Genomic DNA, 14,945 nt, shown 5'->3' with positions numbered 1-14,945 from the left:
TGCAGTCCATTTACCTATTTAGTCTGTACAAATCCTTTGACAGCCTCTCAACAGATGTCGCTTTACAGGAATCTATGACGTTTCACTTACGTTACTTCATGACAAGGTCAAAGTAACCTGTGACATATTTATGGAACCTTTCTTATCAACTTATGTTTGTAATTAATCATAACGCTATTCGAATTTTCACCATATCTTTGGTTTAAACTACTTCAGAATGTACTTTACATACCTTTTCGGGTCTGAGTTAGGACTTGGGCCCGATAAAAAAGTAACTACAGTTAAGCCTCGTCTACGAAGGCGTGTATATATACGCAATACAGTGGCCTAAAATAGGTGGCTACAAGTCTGTTTTCCGTTGCTATGGTAACTGATGTTAACTCCAGTCCCAGTTTCTTCCGTTTTATTCTCGCTAAATCTCTCTTCCCCCCGATTTCTCTCTCTCTCTTTCTCCTCTTCCTCCTACACTGGTTCTGCCCAAGAATTACATCCGTCCTACGTTCGTACCTTTTTTATTTGGGCTTCTATATTCTATTCGAGGGAGGCCAAAGAACAGTGCTCTGGAAGCAACAAGGTTAATTAGGGATTTAGTAAAACCCCATTCCTTTCACGCCTTAGCCTTAATTCCCCAGGCCTTATTTCAGGTACAATCTTCAAAAAGGCACGAGTTAGGTAGGCCTAACGTATAGAAATTAGGCTTAGATCAATATATGGTGCAGGACTAATTCGGCACAAACTTTCCTGTCGTCTATACACACTTGATCTTTGAATTCGCGTGACATCGTGCCTGATGTCAACATGGAACGTAGGACTAAGTTCAAGTTCGTATGATGGGAAACTACTAAAGCTGTCAAAATCCTGCGAATTAGCAAATCAAACCTAGGCCTAATACCCGATGATAACTCAACATGGAGCGAGGAACTTAGTTCAAGGTCATATGGTGGGAAACGGGTAAATGGTCAAAATTAGGCTTCAAATCCGAACTAACTCTAAAGCCAAAATACCAATGATAGCGCAAGTTGCGCAACATGGAGCACAGGACAAAGGTCATATGTTGGGAAACGAGTAAACACGTTAAAATTAGGCTGGTAAGCCTAATTAGTAGGAAAATGCGAATATTGCATTATCCGTTTTAACTTTTTCCTCAGAGACCATACTGTATTCTGTGTCATTGCTCTGGATATAAACGGATATCCTCAGGGGACACGGCTTTTAGAAATTAAACACAATAAAAGGGACCAGAGTTTTCAATCTTTTACCGGATATTTTGTATCTCTTCTTCCGGAGGAGTAGCTAGCTAGAGGTCTCCAAGTACTTTAAAGGGAAGATGAAATGCTACGATATAAAAATAAATTTCGTACGATTTCTTTTCCGAATAGAATTTGGGAGTTCCTTTCGGGTCCTAAGGCTTCGATCTAATTAACTACGTTGTTAGTTTTGGACAACCACTAATTTAGGTCTATTTTTAGCCTTCAGTTTACGCTTCTAATCAATACGAAACTAATTTATTTCAAACGCCAGGGGGATAAAATGTTAAAATTGGTTGGGAGGAAATTGAAAGCAAAATTTTTAGGCGCAAAATATAATTCACCGCGTATAGGGATTGTCAAAAAATATTTCTGATATTTTCTTATCAAGCCATACATCAAATAATAAATAAAAAAAAACGATTTTACTGAAATGATATTCAAATATCCTTGTATAAGTAAACAGAAAATAATCAAGGGACTCTCTAGACCATATTCGCGTTAACGTGATTAATGGAGTTAAAGTCTGTTTGCTAAGAATAATTTATAACGGTCCCCTTAAATTACTCATTAACATACACCCTCAAATACGTCCCTAAATCAGTCGTAATTTGCTTTGAAACCGAAGTTATGGTAATATATATTACATCATAGCGATCCGAGCTAGAAAAAATGAAAATTTAGAGTGGATTATATCTTCCTATGAATTTATATAATTTCTCCATTAATATTGAAAAGATTTTTAAGGTTTTATAGCAAGCAGCGTAAGATGTTTTAGTCCTGAACTTCTCGGGTAATTAAACTAAACTAAACTAAATTTAATTTAAAGGGCAGAACTTGAACGTTTTTCGGTTATCTAAGAAAAGGTAATATTAATGGTAAAATTTAACAAACTCATAATGTATCAGGCACGTGAACGAAAAAAGCAATAATCGCGAAGGAAGCAACAGAGAGAAAACGGGGGAATAATACACGCTGCAAATTTATCTTGACATTGTAAGTGATAAAGAATGATTGATGACAACGGAAGAATACAGCGCAGTCAAAATGGTGTATTTGTAAAAAAAAAAAATAAATCTCGTACCCATATATACGGATGAGTTTAGGGGAAGGAGAAATCTATATAAAGCTGAGCCCACGTAACTTGACTCCAAAGCCAAAGGTACGGAAGAGATAGATGAAAATGTTATAGACCCATAGGTGAAAGAGAAGATAGTGCAAACTTAAAGTGGGTGTTGCAGTAAAAAAAGAAAAATTTGACAAGATCACTTTTTTCCGCTAGTTTTCGTCGCGCGTTCCCTCAGGGGTTATCGATATCAAGGAGAAAAGTTTAAGAAAGGTTAATGATATTTTGTAGAAAAGTGGCTGGCTACTAGCTTTTTCTAGTAAAAAATGTACCTGTTCGAATACAAACAGCCCTGGATAAAATAATAAAAGTTGGGACCTGGGTTGCCATAGATTTGACCAGGGTTCATATACAAATTTTGGAAAACAAATTTCCCTGAAATTTACAGGATTTATACCCATAACTTTCCCTGCGTTTTCCCTGAATTCTTTAAAAAATTATGATTTTCCCTGCGAATTCAAGGATTTTTTTAAGAAATTGTAAATTTCCCTCCGTTTTCCTTGAATTTTTCCAAAAATTATGATTTTCCCAGCGAATTCAAGGAATTTTTCTAAAAATTATAAATTTCCCTTTTGTTTTCTCCGAATTTTAAGTCAACAACTTATTTCCCTGACATTTCCAAGTTCTACAGGTTTGTAAACTTTGTATTAAACGCTAGACATTCCGAATTCCCTGACAGTTTAATGTTATTTTCCCTGATAGATTTCTCGAGATTTTTGTCTCCAAAAATGAGTAGTAGTAATAGTAGCAAGACGCAGTTATAAATATATTAGTTGATGCAAGGAAAATTACCAAAACACAAATATGAAATTAAACCATTTTATGGTGTAATTAACTTTTGGCTCAGTCCAAACCTTTGAGCCCTCGAATTATAATTAAAAAAAAAAAGAAGTTGAGACGTTGACTTCTCCTAAAATAATCATTAACACCATCATCACTCGACTCCCTCCCTTCAATTTCAGGCTGGGTGTTGCCTTCACTAAAGTCTATTTCTCTTTCATATTCGACATAAACGGAACGGTATATGTACGATATACCTTTCTTTATACACTATAAGATATTTCACCTAAAATTCCAAATCCATCATATAGTTCCTGAGTCTCCTTTAAAATAAAGGTAGCGCGGAACGATACGTAATATCAGAAGGGGATAATAGAAGAAGGATGACACTCAGTATCCCCTTAATACTTTAGTTATGTAACATGATTCTTACCAGACTCATGCACCCTTTTATTTGCTCTAATGCTCATCAAACTTCAGATGGGCATCGCACCGTGATAGGGTGAATTATATAACTGTTTTATACCAAATCCTCAGTAATCAACCCACAAACCTTGATTGTCTTGACGTCACGACAAAAATCCACAAGCGCATGCGCCTTAGCAAATAATTAAGCGCTAATAGAGTAATTATCAGGGAACTATTTATCGCGCATGTGATTCGGTTTAGTAGCCTTGCTTCGAATGTTAATTTGATGTTGGGAAGAATGTTGTTACAATTACCCGGCTTTGCGAGGTACACTTCTCTCGAAGAGAAGTATTATATACATCTGGTAGTATAAAAAGAAACCCTATATAAAAGTAGTGCCAATATAACGGAGAAACTAATCAATCTTATAGAAGAATTGAATATTCGAAGAGTATAAAAGAATTTCTCTCAAAGGAGTTTGTAGACTGACAAATATCTATTCAGATATTTTTTTTATTTTTCCCAAATCTTTTGTTTTTCCGGGGGTCGGGGGGGGGGGAATGGGGTTGATATCTCATCTCGGAGGACTGCTCGGCGCTTTCTACGTACCCCTTTCTTGTTTACTTTTAATTAATTTCGGGGTCCCAAACCCCCCCCCCCCTTTCCGGAGGACCAAGAGCGAGGGAAGGAGGAGTTAATAAAGATTTTGGGAAGCGGAAAAGATTTATCTATTCAATTTCATCTTATACGAGTCCCCCTTTTCAAATATTTTTCAGATTTTTAATGTTTTTTCTTTTATCTTTGGCGGTTCTGTCTAGTGGAAGAAAATGAATTAAAATATTAGAATTTCTTATACTGGAGTTTTGGAAATAAAAGCGAGGGTTAGAGTAATGCGCCCGTTTTGATATCGCGTGATATTCATCGCTCTTGTTGTGGCGTGCGAAAGGATTTGGATTTTTGTGGTTGTACAGTGAGGAAGAGATGAGATGAAAACTTTTTCAGGGCTACATCTCAAGAATAAATAGGGGGAAAGGGACATTTCACGATAAAAATTGGGTAAAATAGGGACCAAAACTTTGATAGTAGGAAACAAAAAGGGACTGTTATTTCTTGCGGGGGGTTTAATAGTTTATTTCTTAAGGATCCCCGTTTATCCGTTTGGTTAGACTGAAGTTTTGTTCATTGAAATGAGTTGGTTTTAAAAGGTTATCTAAATTCCTAGTTCGTGTGAATCGTGAGCGCGTGATATAGTAAAACTACTAAGTTAAACAACTAACAAAAAGGTTTATTTAAATGCTTGGTTACATTGGTCGTTACTCTGTTTCAGGGAGGGACAGAGTTTAAGGTAGCTTCAGTTGTTGAGAGTTTGAAGCGAAGTTGTTAAGTTCAGGTTGCGAAGCGAAGTGACTCTTTTTAATTTTACACGTAATTTTAATTACGGTAAAATTTAAGAAACGGCACCAAAACCCCTGTCCCTGTCCCTGTCCCTGTCCCGGACGCGTCCGCGAAACGAACGCTTACGATAAGAGAGGGAAACCGGTCGCGTCCGCGAAACGTACGCTTACGATGAGAGAGAGAGATCGCTAGCGTACGCGGTGGCGATACGAAGCTCCGCGTAGAGAGAGAATTGCCTGCCTGGTATATTAGTGAGAGGGGGAAGAGGGAGAGGGGGCATCCCGCTCGGAGAGAGAGGAAAGAAAGGTAGTTTAAATCTCGCGGGCTTTTTTGAGTGAAGGGAAACAAGATGATAATTTTCGTGCACTACTGCACTTTGTGCGCGTGATACATCAGAGATTATGCTGGATGGTTAGGCTAGGTTTCGTAAAATAGAGGGGACGCTTTACGGTCATAGTGATTTCTGGTTTAGGGGATCCAGGATTTTGTTTAAATACATTATTTGATTCGTATGGTTTTTAAAAATTATACTTTAGTGGGGTGCACAATTTAGTTTCATTAATATTATTTGAAATGTGACGTTATTAGAAATTAAAGGGATACACGATTGTGTTTCAGAAATGTTTTTAGTTGTCAACTATACGGGGGGTCACGTGAGCCGTGTAAAATTACTATTAAGGCCCAGCCCTTGGGCCATCTTGTTTACATTGCTATAGATAACGTGAAAATCAGGAATCCGCCCCCCACTTCCTTCCCCCTTGGTCAGCGTGTTACTCCTGGTTTAGGGTTAGGTCAGGTCAAGGGTTAAAGTTTTTTGCTCTCGGAGGGAATTTAGTTGGGCGTGTTTTCACGGTTTTCGGTTTACAATTTGTTCTTTAGATTATTGACAAGGTATTGAATGTTGGGTTTAAGCTTTTGTTGATTTTGAAGGAGATATTTTGCAGGTGGTTTTTTTTCTATACAGGTTATTTTTTCTTGGTTAGGTTATTTTTTGTTAAGGTTATTTTTGGGTACAAATGTTTCAATTATTTACATAGATAAAAAATACAAGTTTTATGCAAAGGATTTTACAGGGACCATGCACTGGTAAAACAAAATGACATCTTTAATACATAAAAATGTCGTGAACGGACACATTTTCAAGTATTAAGTGAAGTTATGAACATTTTATATCACTCTTTTTCCAATTTGCTACAAAATAGCAAGTTATTTCGGACTTTTTACAGATATTTTTGTTTGGACTGACGAGTTTTCGTTATTTCTTTACTGAAACAGTTCTTCAAGATATATCCCCTTGGCTAACTATTAAATAAATGCTTTTTATCTGTGGTTTTTGGAACATAGCGCGATTTAAGGACCAATAACCGATTTAAAGCCGCATTTTCATAGAAGCTAGAAATTGCGTTCTCGCTTCCCGCTTGGCGAGTAGCGTGTTGCTGTAGCGGTTTCAAACTCTTGCGCTAGAAAAACACAGCACGTTCTCGCAATTTATTTCTCGCTGACGCATTTTCATTGAAGACGGTAAACTTGATGTTTTTAACCTTTGCGCCCTCTACCGTCAAAAACTAAAAGTAGTTAATACTACAATTGATCTTAACACTCTCCTCGTAACAACGTTTCAAGGCAAAAACAACGACAACAGTAGGCCAACACGAAATTTTTATTTTAGTAAGCAACTTCCTACCACGTTTCGTTGATCTCCCTATTTCTATAATCTTTCGACTTTCTATCCATAAACCTTCTCTAATTATTATGCAACTAATAATTGTCTCCTTCTCAAATATTTTTATTTCTCTTTCGTGTTAAACCTTTTCTTTTAAAGGGATGATGAAGTGGAAAATCATGTGATTTTTTATCTATTTCTCTCCTAATTATAAGACCAATCTGCATAGAGAAACATCCAAGAAATGACACTGAATGATTTTAAAATTACAATTAGGCCTCGATTGAAATTTAATTTCAAATCGTAGCACGCTCCACATCTCGCGCCACTATTTATACACCGCGCGCAAATTTATCACATGTCGCGATAAATAACATTTGACATGGAGCGTGCCACGAGAATTTTGTTAATAAAAAGGCAGGGTGTTACGCAATTGGTAAAAGGAACTTATTTAAAATTATAAATGGTATTTTAAACTTATTTGAAATTTTAAATCATTTGGTGTTATTTATTGGATGTTTCACTATGCTGATTAGTCTTATAATTAGTAGAATAATCGATAAAAAATTCACTTGATTTTCGATTTCACCCTCCCTTTAACTCTTTCTTACTCGCCATCATGCCGACATAGAACTCGTGATTTCAAATGCAGAAGAAACCACGTAAAGAAAACCCCACTTTGTTTATGTCCTTATGATTCGTTAAAAATGCATCACGTGGCAGCAGCATCTCGCTTCTCGCTAAGCGGGACGCTAGAAATATCTGTCTCAGACAGATCGGAGCTAGCGTCATTTTCTCGCTCTAGTTTGTCATTTTCTGGCTTCTAGTATATGCTTCCAGCGTAAATGAAAATACCAAAGCTAGAAGCGAGATTGAGTTCTAGCGACATTTTCTCGCTCTCGCGCGTTTTTTTCACGCTTCTAGCTTCTATGAAAATGCGGCTTTAGGGTAGATTAAGGACCTTGCAGGAAAATAGGAACTATACTTTTAGGGACCTAGTGGGAGCAATGCTTATTTTTTCATCTTGATTCGTGATACTGATTCAATTCAGTTTAATTTATTAGTTCTCTTTCAATTCCAATTCCGTACAATAGACAAATTCGTTTATTACTTGCAGAGAAACCAACACACAGGGGCTAGGCCAAAAACGAGTAATTGCGATTTTTCCAAAGCGCCCTTATTTGTTAGAACCGCGTTCCAATTGAGGCACTCCATCGTCCAATGAAGGAGATATAGCGTAAAAGGGCTATTCAATTTTCAAAAGCAAAACTCCTACATCCGCCAACACTTTCTGCGGTGCGACGCATAACTCAGTGTCAAATTTAACATAAAATACGACTTTGCACGCTTATTCTGACAAACACAGACTATATCAAGAATCCGTAGAATACAATACCTTAGAATTTGTGAAAACCCCGGAAAAACCTAACCTATAGAGCATAGAGGAAGAAAAGAAATCTAAAGAAAAGTAACTTTCAAATTTGACTTATAGCGCATAGACTTTCTTTGAATCCCTCAAACTGCTGAGAACGAACCGAAGTTGGTTCTTTCGTTTTGTAAAAGAACTGAAAAATTCTAAAAGGTTTTTAGTTTTTTTACTAAAAAGTAGAAACCAAACAGGAACCTTTAAAAGTTTCGAGATAGGAACAGCGGCCAGCCATATCTCCCAAGACTTTTGCTTCAAACTTTGGTATAAGTATCGGCATAAGTTTATGAGATACGTTCCATAAGTATGACACAACCTATAGAGACTGAGAGATATGTTCGAGAACTACAAGCGAGAATTGACTACACTCGGTTAATTTTGCAGGACTTCCACTTTCCTATTTCGTCTGTTCTAAGCCTTTGACAGCGCCTCACCAGGCGTCGCTTTACCACAATCTATGACCTACGTTACTTCATAACAAGCTCCAGTTTGTAACCAGTGACAAACTTTTGGTGAACATATCTTATGAACTTATGGAGAAAAGAAAGGTTCTGAGACGCGATAGCGTGAAGAAGTCAGATTCGCGTGTGCCGAAAAAAAAAAGAATTTTTGAACGAAAAGCGATTCTTCCCCGAAGGAATGTTATCCGGAAAAAGAAAGTGGGTGTGAGCAAAGCAATCCGCTTATTGTCGCAGCGGCGACACTATACTGTAGGTCAAGGGATTTCTGTTGTCGCAACTCATACTCCCACTTTGATGAAATTTAAAAATAAGATTCGAGACGACGCTATGTTATTCCGAACTCTCTTCTTGTAAAGAAACGTTTGTTACGTGTCTTTAATAATTAATTAAGAACCCATAAAAAAGCGCGAAATATAAAGATTATTAATGTAAGTTGCTAGCATGCTAATTATGATTTAAAAATATAACTCAGCAGCTAGCTTTTTGATATTTAATTTTTTATCGGAAACCACGGATATAACTTCAAAAGTTAATCCGTAAACACAGGGTGGGACAAAGTATAGATGTTGCTGTTTGTACATATCGTGCTGCAAATATAGACACGTGACCTTCTACGTTTCGCAAACTAACCGAACTTCGCTCGCTCCATCTTCCTTGTCCTTACCAGGGATAGATTTAATTTTAGAAGTAGGAATGGAGAACAGAGTAATCTGGGCGCGCGTCAAAGTCCCGGACCTCCTTCCACGGGACGAAGGGGTATGAAAGAAAGAGGCGGGTCATACCGACAGAGGTAGAAAAGGATTACGTATTTTTCGCCGTCCCCGTCAGCAACGTCAGTCGCGCCGCCAGCAGTAGGCACGGGTAGGCACGTGCCTACGTTGGAAAATTTTGGCCTACTTGAGGGGCCTCCAAATGTTTAAAAACGTGCCTATAGTGGCCTTCAAATAAAATTTTATTTCTTAGTTTAACAGCGTTTAATTACTTTATGTACTTTCATAGTTTATATTTCTATCTGTAAAAATCTAACACAACATCTCACACCTGTTTGACATATTCGCTACACTATGTTTTTGTAATGTACAAGAGAGCATTTTCAAAACCCGTTTTCTTTATATTCTAAAGAACAATATCCCCCCGCTAAAGTGTTGACCGTTGACCCCCAGGTTACACCTCTCTTGTATAGAAACTAGAAAGGACACGAGTTGGAAATTCCCCTCCCAACCTAAAAACGGTAGGCGGCATGCATCGCGGAGAGGAATAAAATTTTCCAACTGTAAACACACCAAGATTACACTAGAGTAACTTTTTAGGTGCTTCACGGAAACGAAAGATAATCCCTGATAAGAGACTTCAAGACAGCTGTAATTATTGACTAAATTTATAAGAAGGGTCGCAAGGACACGGTTGCCAAAAACTTCGTACTCTTAATAATCTCACAAAAAAGGAAATACTGAAATCTAATCGTTAAATCTATTATATTCCTCAAAATCCTGAAATACATTAAAAATTATGCATGACAAATATTCACAACAAAAGGGAGGGGGGCCTGTAGATCATGCTGTGCCTACGCGAGAAATAATCCTGGCGGCGCTACTGAGCAACGTCATCAAAACGTAGTTTAAGTGAGCCAATAAGATAATTTAAATTTTTCGTTACGTGTTGGAGGGAGGGGCTCTACCCTGGGCTATGAGTCTGAGTGAAACCGTTCTCCATTCCTACTTCTAAAATTAAATCTATCCCTGTCCTTATCAAGCCCACAGCGGTATTTTTGAACTCTTCCAAGGAAATAAGGAAAAACAACTCCTTTTTGCAGTAAAATAAACATAATATAAAAAGTTCAAATTGATTTCTCTCTCTCTCTCCTCTTTCGGGAAGAGGGAAGGAGGGGTAGGTTCTTATTTTTCTTTACTTTTGTCGATTTTCTTTTGTCAAACTGAAATGGATAGCTAGAGTCAAAAACAGTCCTGCGGTGGTATAGAATAACGGAGATTTCAACCCACCCCAACCCTTTACCCCCAAACCTAAAGTCGCCAGAAAAAACCTTCCCAAATAACAAATCTAAAAATACATTTAGATTTCATTTCTATCCTAGTTTCTCTTTTCTTCTTCCTGGAAAAAGTATAGGGAAAAAACATTTGATGACATTTTCTCTAAGTTTGGTTCGGTTTTTTGAACTTTTTTTCACGTATCCGATATAATATATCAATAGAAAACCCTTCTACCTATATGTTACAGCTTGCTTAAGTCGGCGAAAAGATAGCTTAAAGAGAAAGTGAAACGCGGTCAAAATCAATACTTTATTTCTAAAAATTATATGAAAGGTATTAAGAAACTATGAAAATTATTTCAAGTTGCTTTCTAAGAACTTTACTGATGTAATAATTTATATATAACCCGTCCACTTTATCCGTGCCAATAATAGGAAATATTTTTAGAAATGATTGTAGTTTCACCCAACCTTCAAGCTCTGAAAGAGAAAGATACATTTTCCAGAAACTGTCTCGATGCTAAAAAAAACTTTCCTACTTTAAGAAATCAAAAAGAGAAGAGCTAGAATATGGATCTCGAAAGAGAACATATAAGGGACGTTCAATATCTATTGTGTTCTTCTTTTTTTTTTGTACCACGACGTTAGGGCCTAAAGATTAACCCTTCTCACAAACACATACAAACACTCGCACAAACAAGTCAACAAAGAAAAGGGATCAAGGGTTTAATCTAAAGTTGCATCTCAGAGTCTCGCCTGATGCCCCTAAACCCCTGGATATGACCCTATCGTTTCTTCTTTTCTTTTACAGGTTCAAGTTGGAGCAGGATCGAGTAGCGATAGATGGCGGGAAGCACCTTCGAGACATCCCAACGTCCCCCATCGCCGCAGACGCGACCAAGAGTTTCTCCAGCGGCTAAAGACGCGATACCAGAGGCATTTGGGATCAGTTTAGTTTAGGAGAGCGTCCGGCTCGGACGTTGGTGGTTACGTGGGAGTTTCTCGCGCGCTGGGGCTCGGGGTGAGGGGGGTCATGCCCCGTTTGCGACTAAGAAGGTTGCTGCTCACCCTGGTGCTCTTTACGGGTCTCGCCTTAGTCGGTATCAACTTCCGGTTTCGAGATGCCTTCCAGTCAAGCGCGGGTAGTAACGGCGGGGCCGTTGACGTCGATTCCTTACCCGGCTCGGGGCTTAATTCCGATCAAGACTCGCGCCTCGTGGTTGACAATGCCTCGAGGAAACCCGGATCCGGAAATCACGCTCACTACCCGGGTTTGGGTGGTACGGCCAGAGGACTTTCGGCCGGATTATCCGCGGAAGATATACCGCAAATTCATAGGGACTTTACTAGAAACCGCCCCTGGTTCATGCGAGGTGGTAAAATGCGTCCTCCAGCGAGAGGTAGGCGAACTAGACTATATCCTCACGAGGACAGCGGGGATAGAATCGTGGAACAGTTGATGTTTAGCGTCCCGCGTCACGCGGACGACCATCGCGAGCCTAATGACAAAGGCGGAAGCGAGGACCATAAAGTGAAAAATAAGAAAATTTTACTCTTTTTCGGTCGCGGTGGTTGGAATGATTTGCCTATGGGCCGAAATGTTTTTATACGAGACAAGTGCCCGGTAAATACTTGTGAATTGACAACGGACACGCGGGAAGCCTCGAAGGCTGATGCCATATTCTTTAAGGACCGATTTTCGTGGCCCAAACACAGGAGACATCCTGAACAAGTACGTACAATATATTTTATAAACTTCGCGTAGCTTCTCAGTCAAAATTAACTCTTTCCAATGTTACAGCGCGTAAATATATTAAACGTTTAGTATATGCGTATCTAATAAACTTTGGTGATATTTATCTGTTTCTATAAAAGGTTTGGATTCTGTTCCTTCTGGAGTGTCCCTTACACACTCAAGGCTTTGGAGGCCTTAACGACGTCTTCAACTGGACCGCAACCTATCGCCATGACTCAGATTTGGTGGCTCCTTACGAAAAATGGGTCCCTTATGACAGCAAACTAAAAACATTGCCGCTCAAGAAAAATTACGCCATAGGGAAAAACAAGATGGTTGCCTGGTAATGTTGGCTTCGCCTTAAAAGTTTATTTGGGCCTATATTAATCATTGGTTTCATCATTATCATTCCAGGTTTGTTTCGAACTGCGCGGCGCGTAATAAACGAATGCAGTACGCCAGGGAATTAGCCAAATACATCGACGTGGACATTTACGGATCATGCGGCCCTAAAAGGTGTCCTCGAAACCAAGCTCATCGTTGTTTCGATATGCTTGATAAAGATTATCGTTTCTATCTCGCGTTTGAAAACTCAAATTGTAAAGATTATATAACTGAAAAGTTCTACGTCAACGGGTTAAGGTACGTGGTTAAGGATATTATCCCAACATGGCCATAATCTGTCGTCTGCTTAGGTTACGAATAATAGCAGATGACGTGGTAGTCGTGTTTGATTTAAGACTAACCGAATTTTTCTAACCCTAGCCGCAACGTTTTGCCTATCGTCATGGGTGCCCAACCCGAAGACTACGAACGCAACGCCCCTTACAAGAGTTACATACACGTGGAGGAATTCCCTTCCGCTAAAGAACTGGCGGACTATCTTCACGTGTTAGCGAAAAACGAAAGTTTATACAACGATTACTTTAGATGGAAACAGACGGGGGAATTTATCAACACGTTTTTCTGGTGCCGATTGTGCGCCCTATTGCACGCGGAAACCCCATTACGTCAACACTCCTACAAAGACATGCATAATTGGTGGGCGGGGCCAGGAACGTGCGTGCCGGACCAATGGTCCAATCATGTTAAAGAGAATGAGGCTTCCGTCAACGAGGCCAAACGTTGAAATTATTAAAAACATTTACAAATTAAAAACTAAATTTCGTGACGAAAACAAAAACTCTAAAACATTCCCTTTTAAACTATAAAGGGCGGGTAGAGTTGTTTAAAAATAAGAATTTAGTGAAGATGAAATTTGAGAAAAACTTAGTCAAAAAAATTCAAATTCGAGTCAATTTTTCGTTTCCATGACGTTTTATGAATTCAATTCCTACGTAAATTTATCAACTGTGATTCATAATTGCATTCCAGTTTAAAAACTTCGTTGTTTAATTATTTAAATTTGCTGACAAAAAACCCTCTTTTCCATAATTGTTCCCTATTAAGTGATTTTAATTTTTTATCAACGCGTATGATTATTTTTCATAATTTGTGTGATATAATTTTGCCCTGAAAGAGTATTATAATTTCTAAATTAAACCAGAAATTAAGGTTTACATTCTCTAATTATGATAATTTATAATCACATATCTAAATCAACGTAGGTATTTAAAATATCAATATCTTTGTGAACGATCACCAACTTACATTCATCTATAATTGTTTGTTTTCCATAATTATCAGTAATTAACTACTTTCTAAATAAATTATAATTAAAGCGTGACGTCACCCGTCACGAAACGGCACAAAATCTATAGTATTTAACGCAGTGACGGATGAAAATTTTGAATATTAAAATTGGCTACGAAAACACTATAGGTTTCTAATTAGCCAATGACGTAGTACCATAAAAACTAAAGCAGAGATATATTTGGATCCGTCGTTTTTAATTATAACCATAATTAAATAGCTTTGCTATTAACGGGCCATTGAATAGTCGAGGGCAATTAAAGCCATTGCCGTTTGATTATGTCACTTAATTATATATAAATAAATTAGATGTAAAATAAAATATTAAAAGACAATAAATTTGTTAAGCCTTGGCTTAGGTCCTTGGTCTAATAAAACGCTAATTCTAGCTTTTATAGCAAATTATAATAAAATTAAAACGTTAGAATTTCGTTCTTTCAATTTAGAACACTCCCCCCTTGAATCCTACAAGACCTTTCGTTTCATGTTGTGATAATATGAATAAATTATTTATTACTCATAAAATCCCCTTTCTTACCTTCTAGACTAAATAAAAATTTAAATTCCTACCTTAAATCCTTAATGAAGACATCTTGTCGAAAGTCCATATCGGGTCCACCGTTAAAATTCCGCAGATTGGCGTCATCACGCATGGACACAATGGCCCGCTCCACTGGGCACTAGGTCGATTACTAAGCCTTGGCCATATTTTAACGACGAAGGACGAACGTGAAAGTTTCAGAACACATTTTCCGCTATTGAAACACGTCCAGCAACCAAATTTTACAATAGATTAATATTTCACAATGCTTTCCGACTATTACTAATAATATTTGTTGAAATAAAAACAAATTAATCGCGATGTAACGCCGTTTTTTTGTGCAACTCATCTTCAATCGCTATCTTCGGGTGATAGTCTGCTAGACTACAAATGGCGTAATCGTAGTGGTGAAATGGCGCTAAAGCGTCTTCCACCACAGTGCATTCAGTGCACTCAGCGTTGATGGATTTTAGTGCCAGTGATG

The 14,945-nt window shown here is 37.9% G+C and overlaps 2 protein-coding genes across 4 annotated transcripts in view; one reads left to right on the top strand and one right to left on the bottom strand.

The window, feature by feature from the left end:
- The window catches only part of LOC149623334 (core alpha-(1,3)-fucosyltransferase-like), a 78,590-nt gene extending 64,243 nt beyond the window's left edge, over positions 1-14,347 (top strand). The window contains exons 3-6 of the mRNA XM_089853144.1: positions 11,305-12,225; positions 12,369-12,571; positions 12,643-12,870; positions 12,994-14,347. Of these exons, the coding sequence (XP_089709270.1) occupies positions 11,527-12,225; positions 12,369-12,571; positions 12,643-12,870; positions 12,994-13,357 (1,494 nt within the window). The 5' untranslated portion in view covers positions 11,305-11,526 and the 3' untranslated portion in view covers positions 13,358-14,347. The remainder of the gene's footprint in view (positions 1-11,304; positions 12,226-12,368; positions 12,572-12,642; positions 12,871-12,993) is intronic.
- The window catches only part of Orp8 (Oxysterol-binding protein-related protein 8), a 101,785-nt gene extending 86,932 nt beyond the window's left edge, over positions 1-14,853 (bottom strand). For all 3 annotated transcript variants that reach the window (XM_089853137.1, XM_089853138.1, XM_089853139.1), the window contains exon 1: positions 14,491-14,853. In XM_089853137.1, the coding sequence (XP_089709263.1) occupies positions 14,491-14,573 (83 nt within the window). In that variant the 5' untranslated portion in view covers positions 14,574-14,853. The remainder of the gene's footprint in view (positions 1-14,490) is intronic.
- Between the last annotated feature and the right edge of the window lie 92 nt (positions 14,854-14,945).

This window comes from Phalangium opilio, unplaced genomic scaffold, assembly GCF_054372755.1.
Source record: "Phalangium opilio isolate 3A_F unplaced genomic scaffold, DU_Popi_V2 ptg000113l_1, whole genome shotgun sequence".
Classification (NCBI taxonomy): Eukaryota; Metazoa; Arthropoda; class Arachnida; order Opiliones; family Phalangiidae; genus Phalangium; species Phalangium opilio.
Note: the sequence above shows the minus strand (reverse complement) of the source record. Positions and strands in the feature narration are given on the sequence as shown.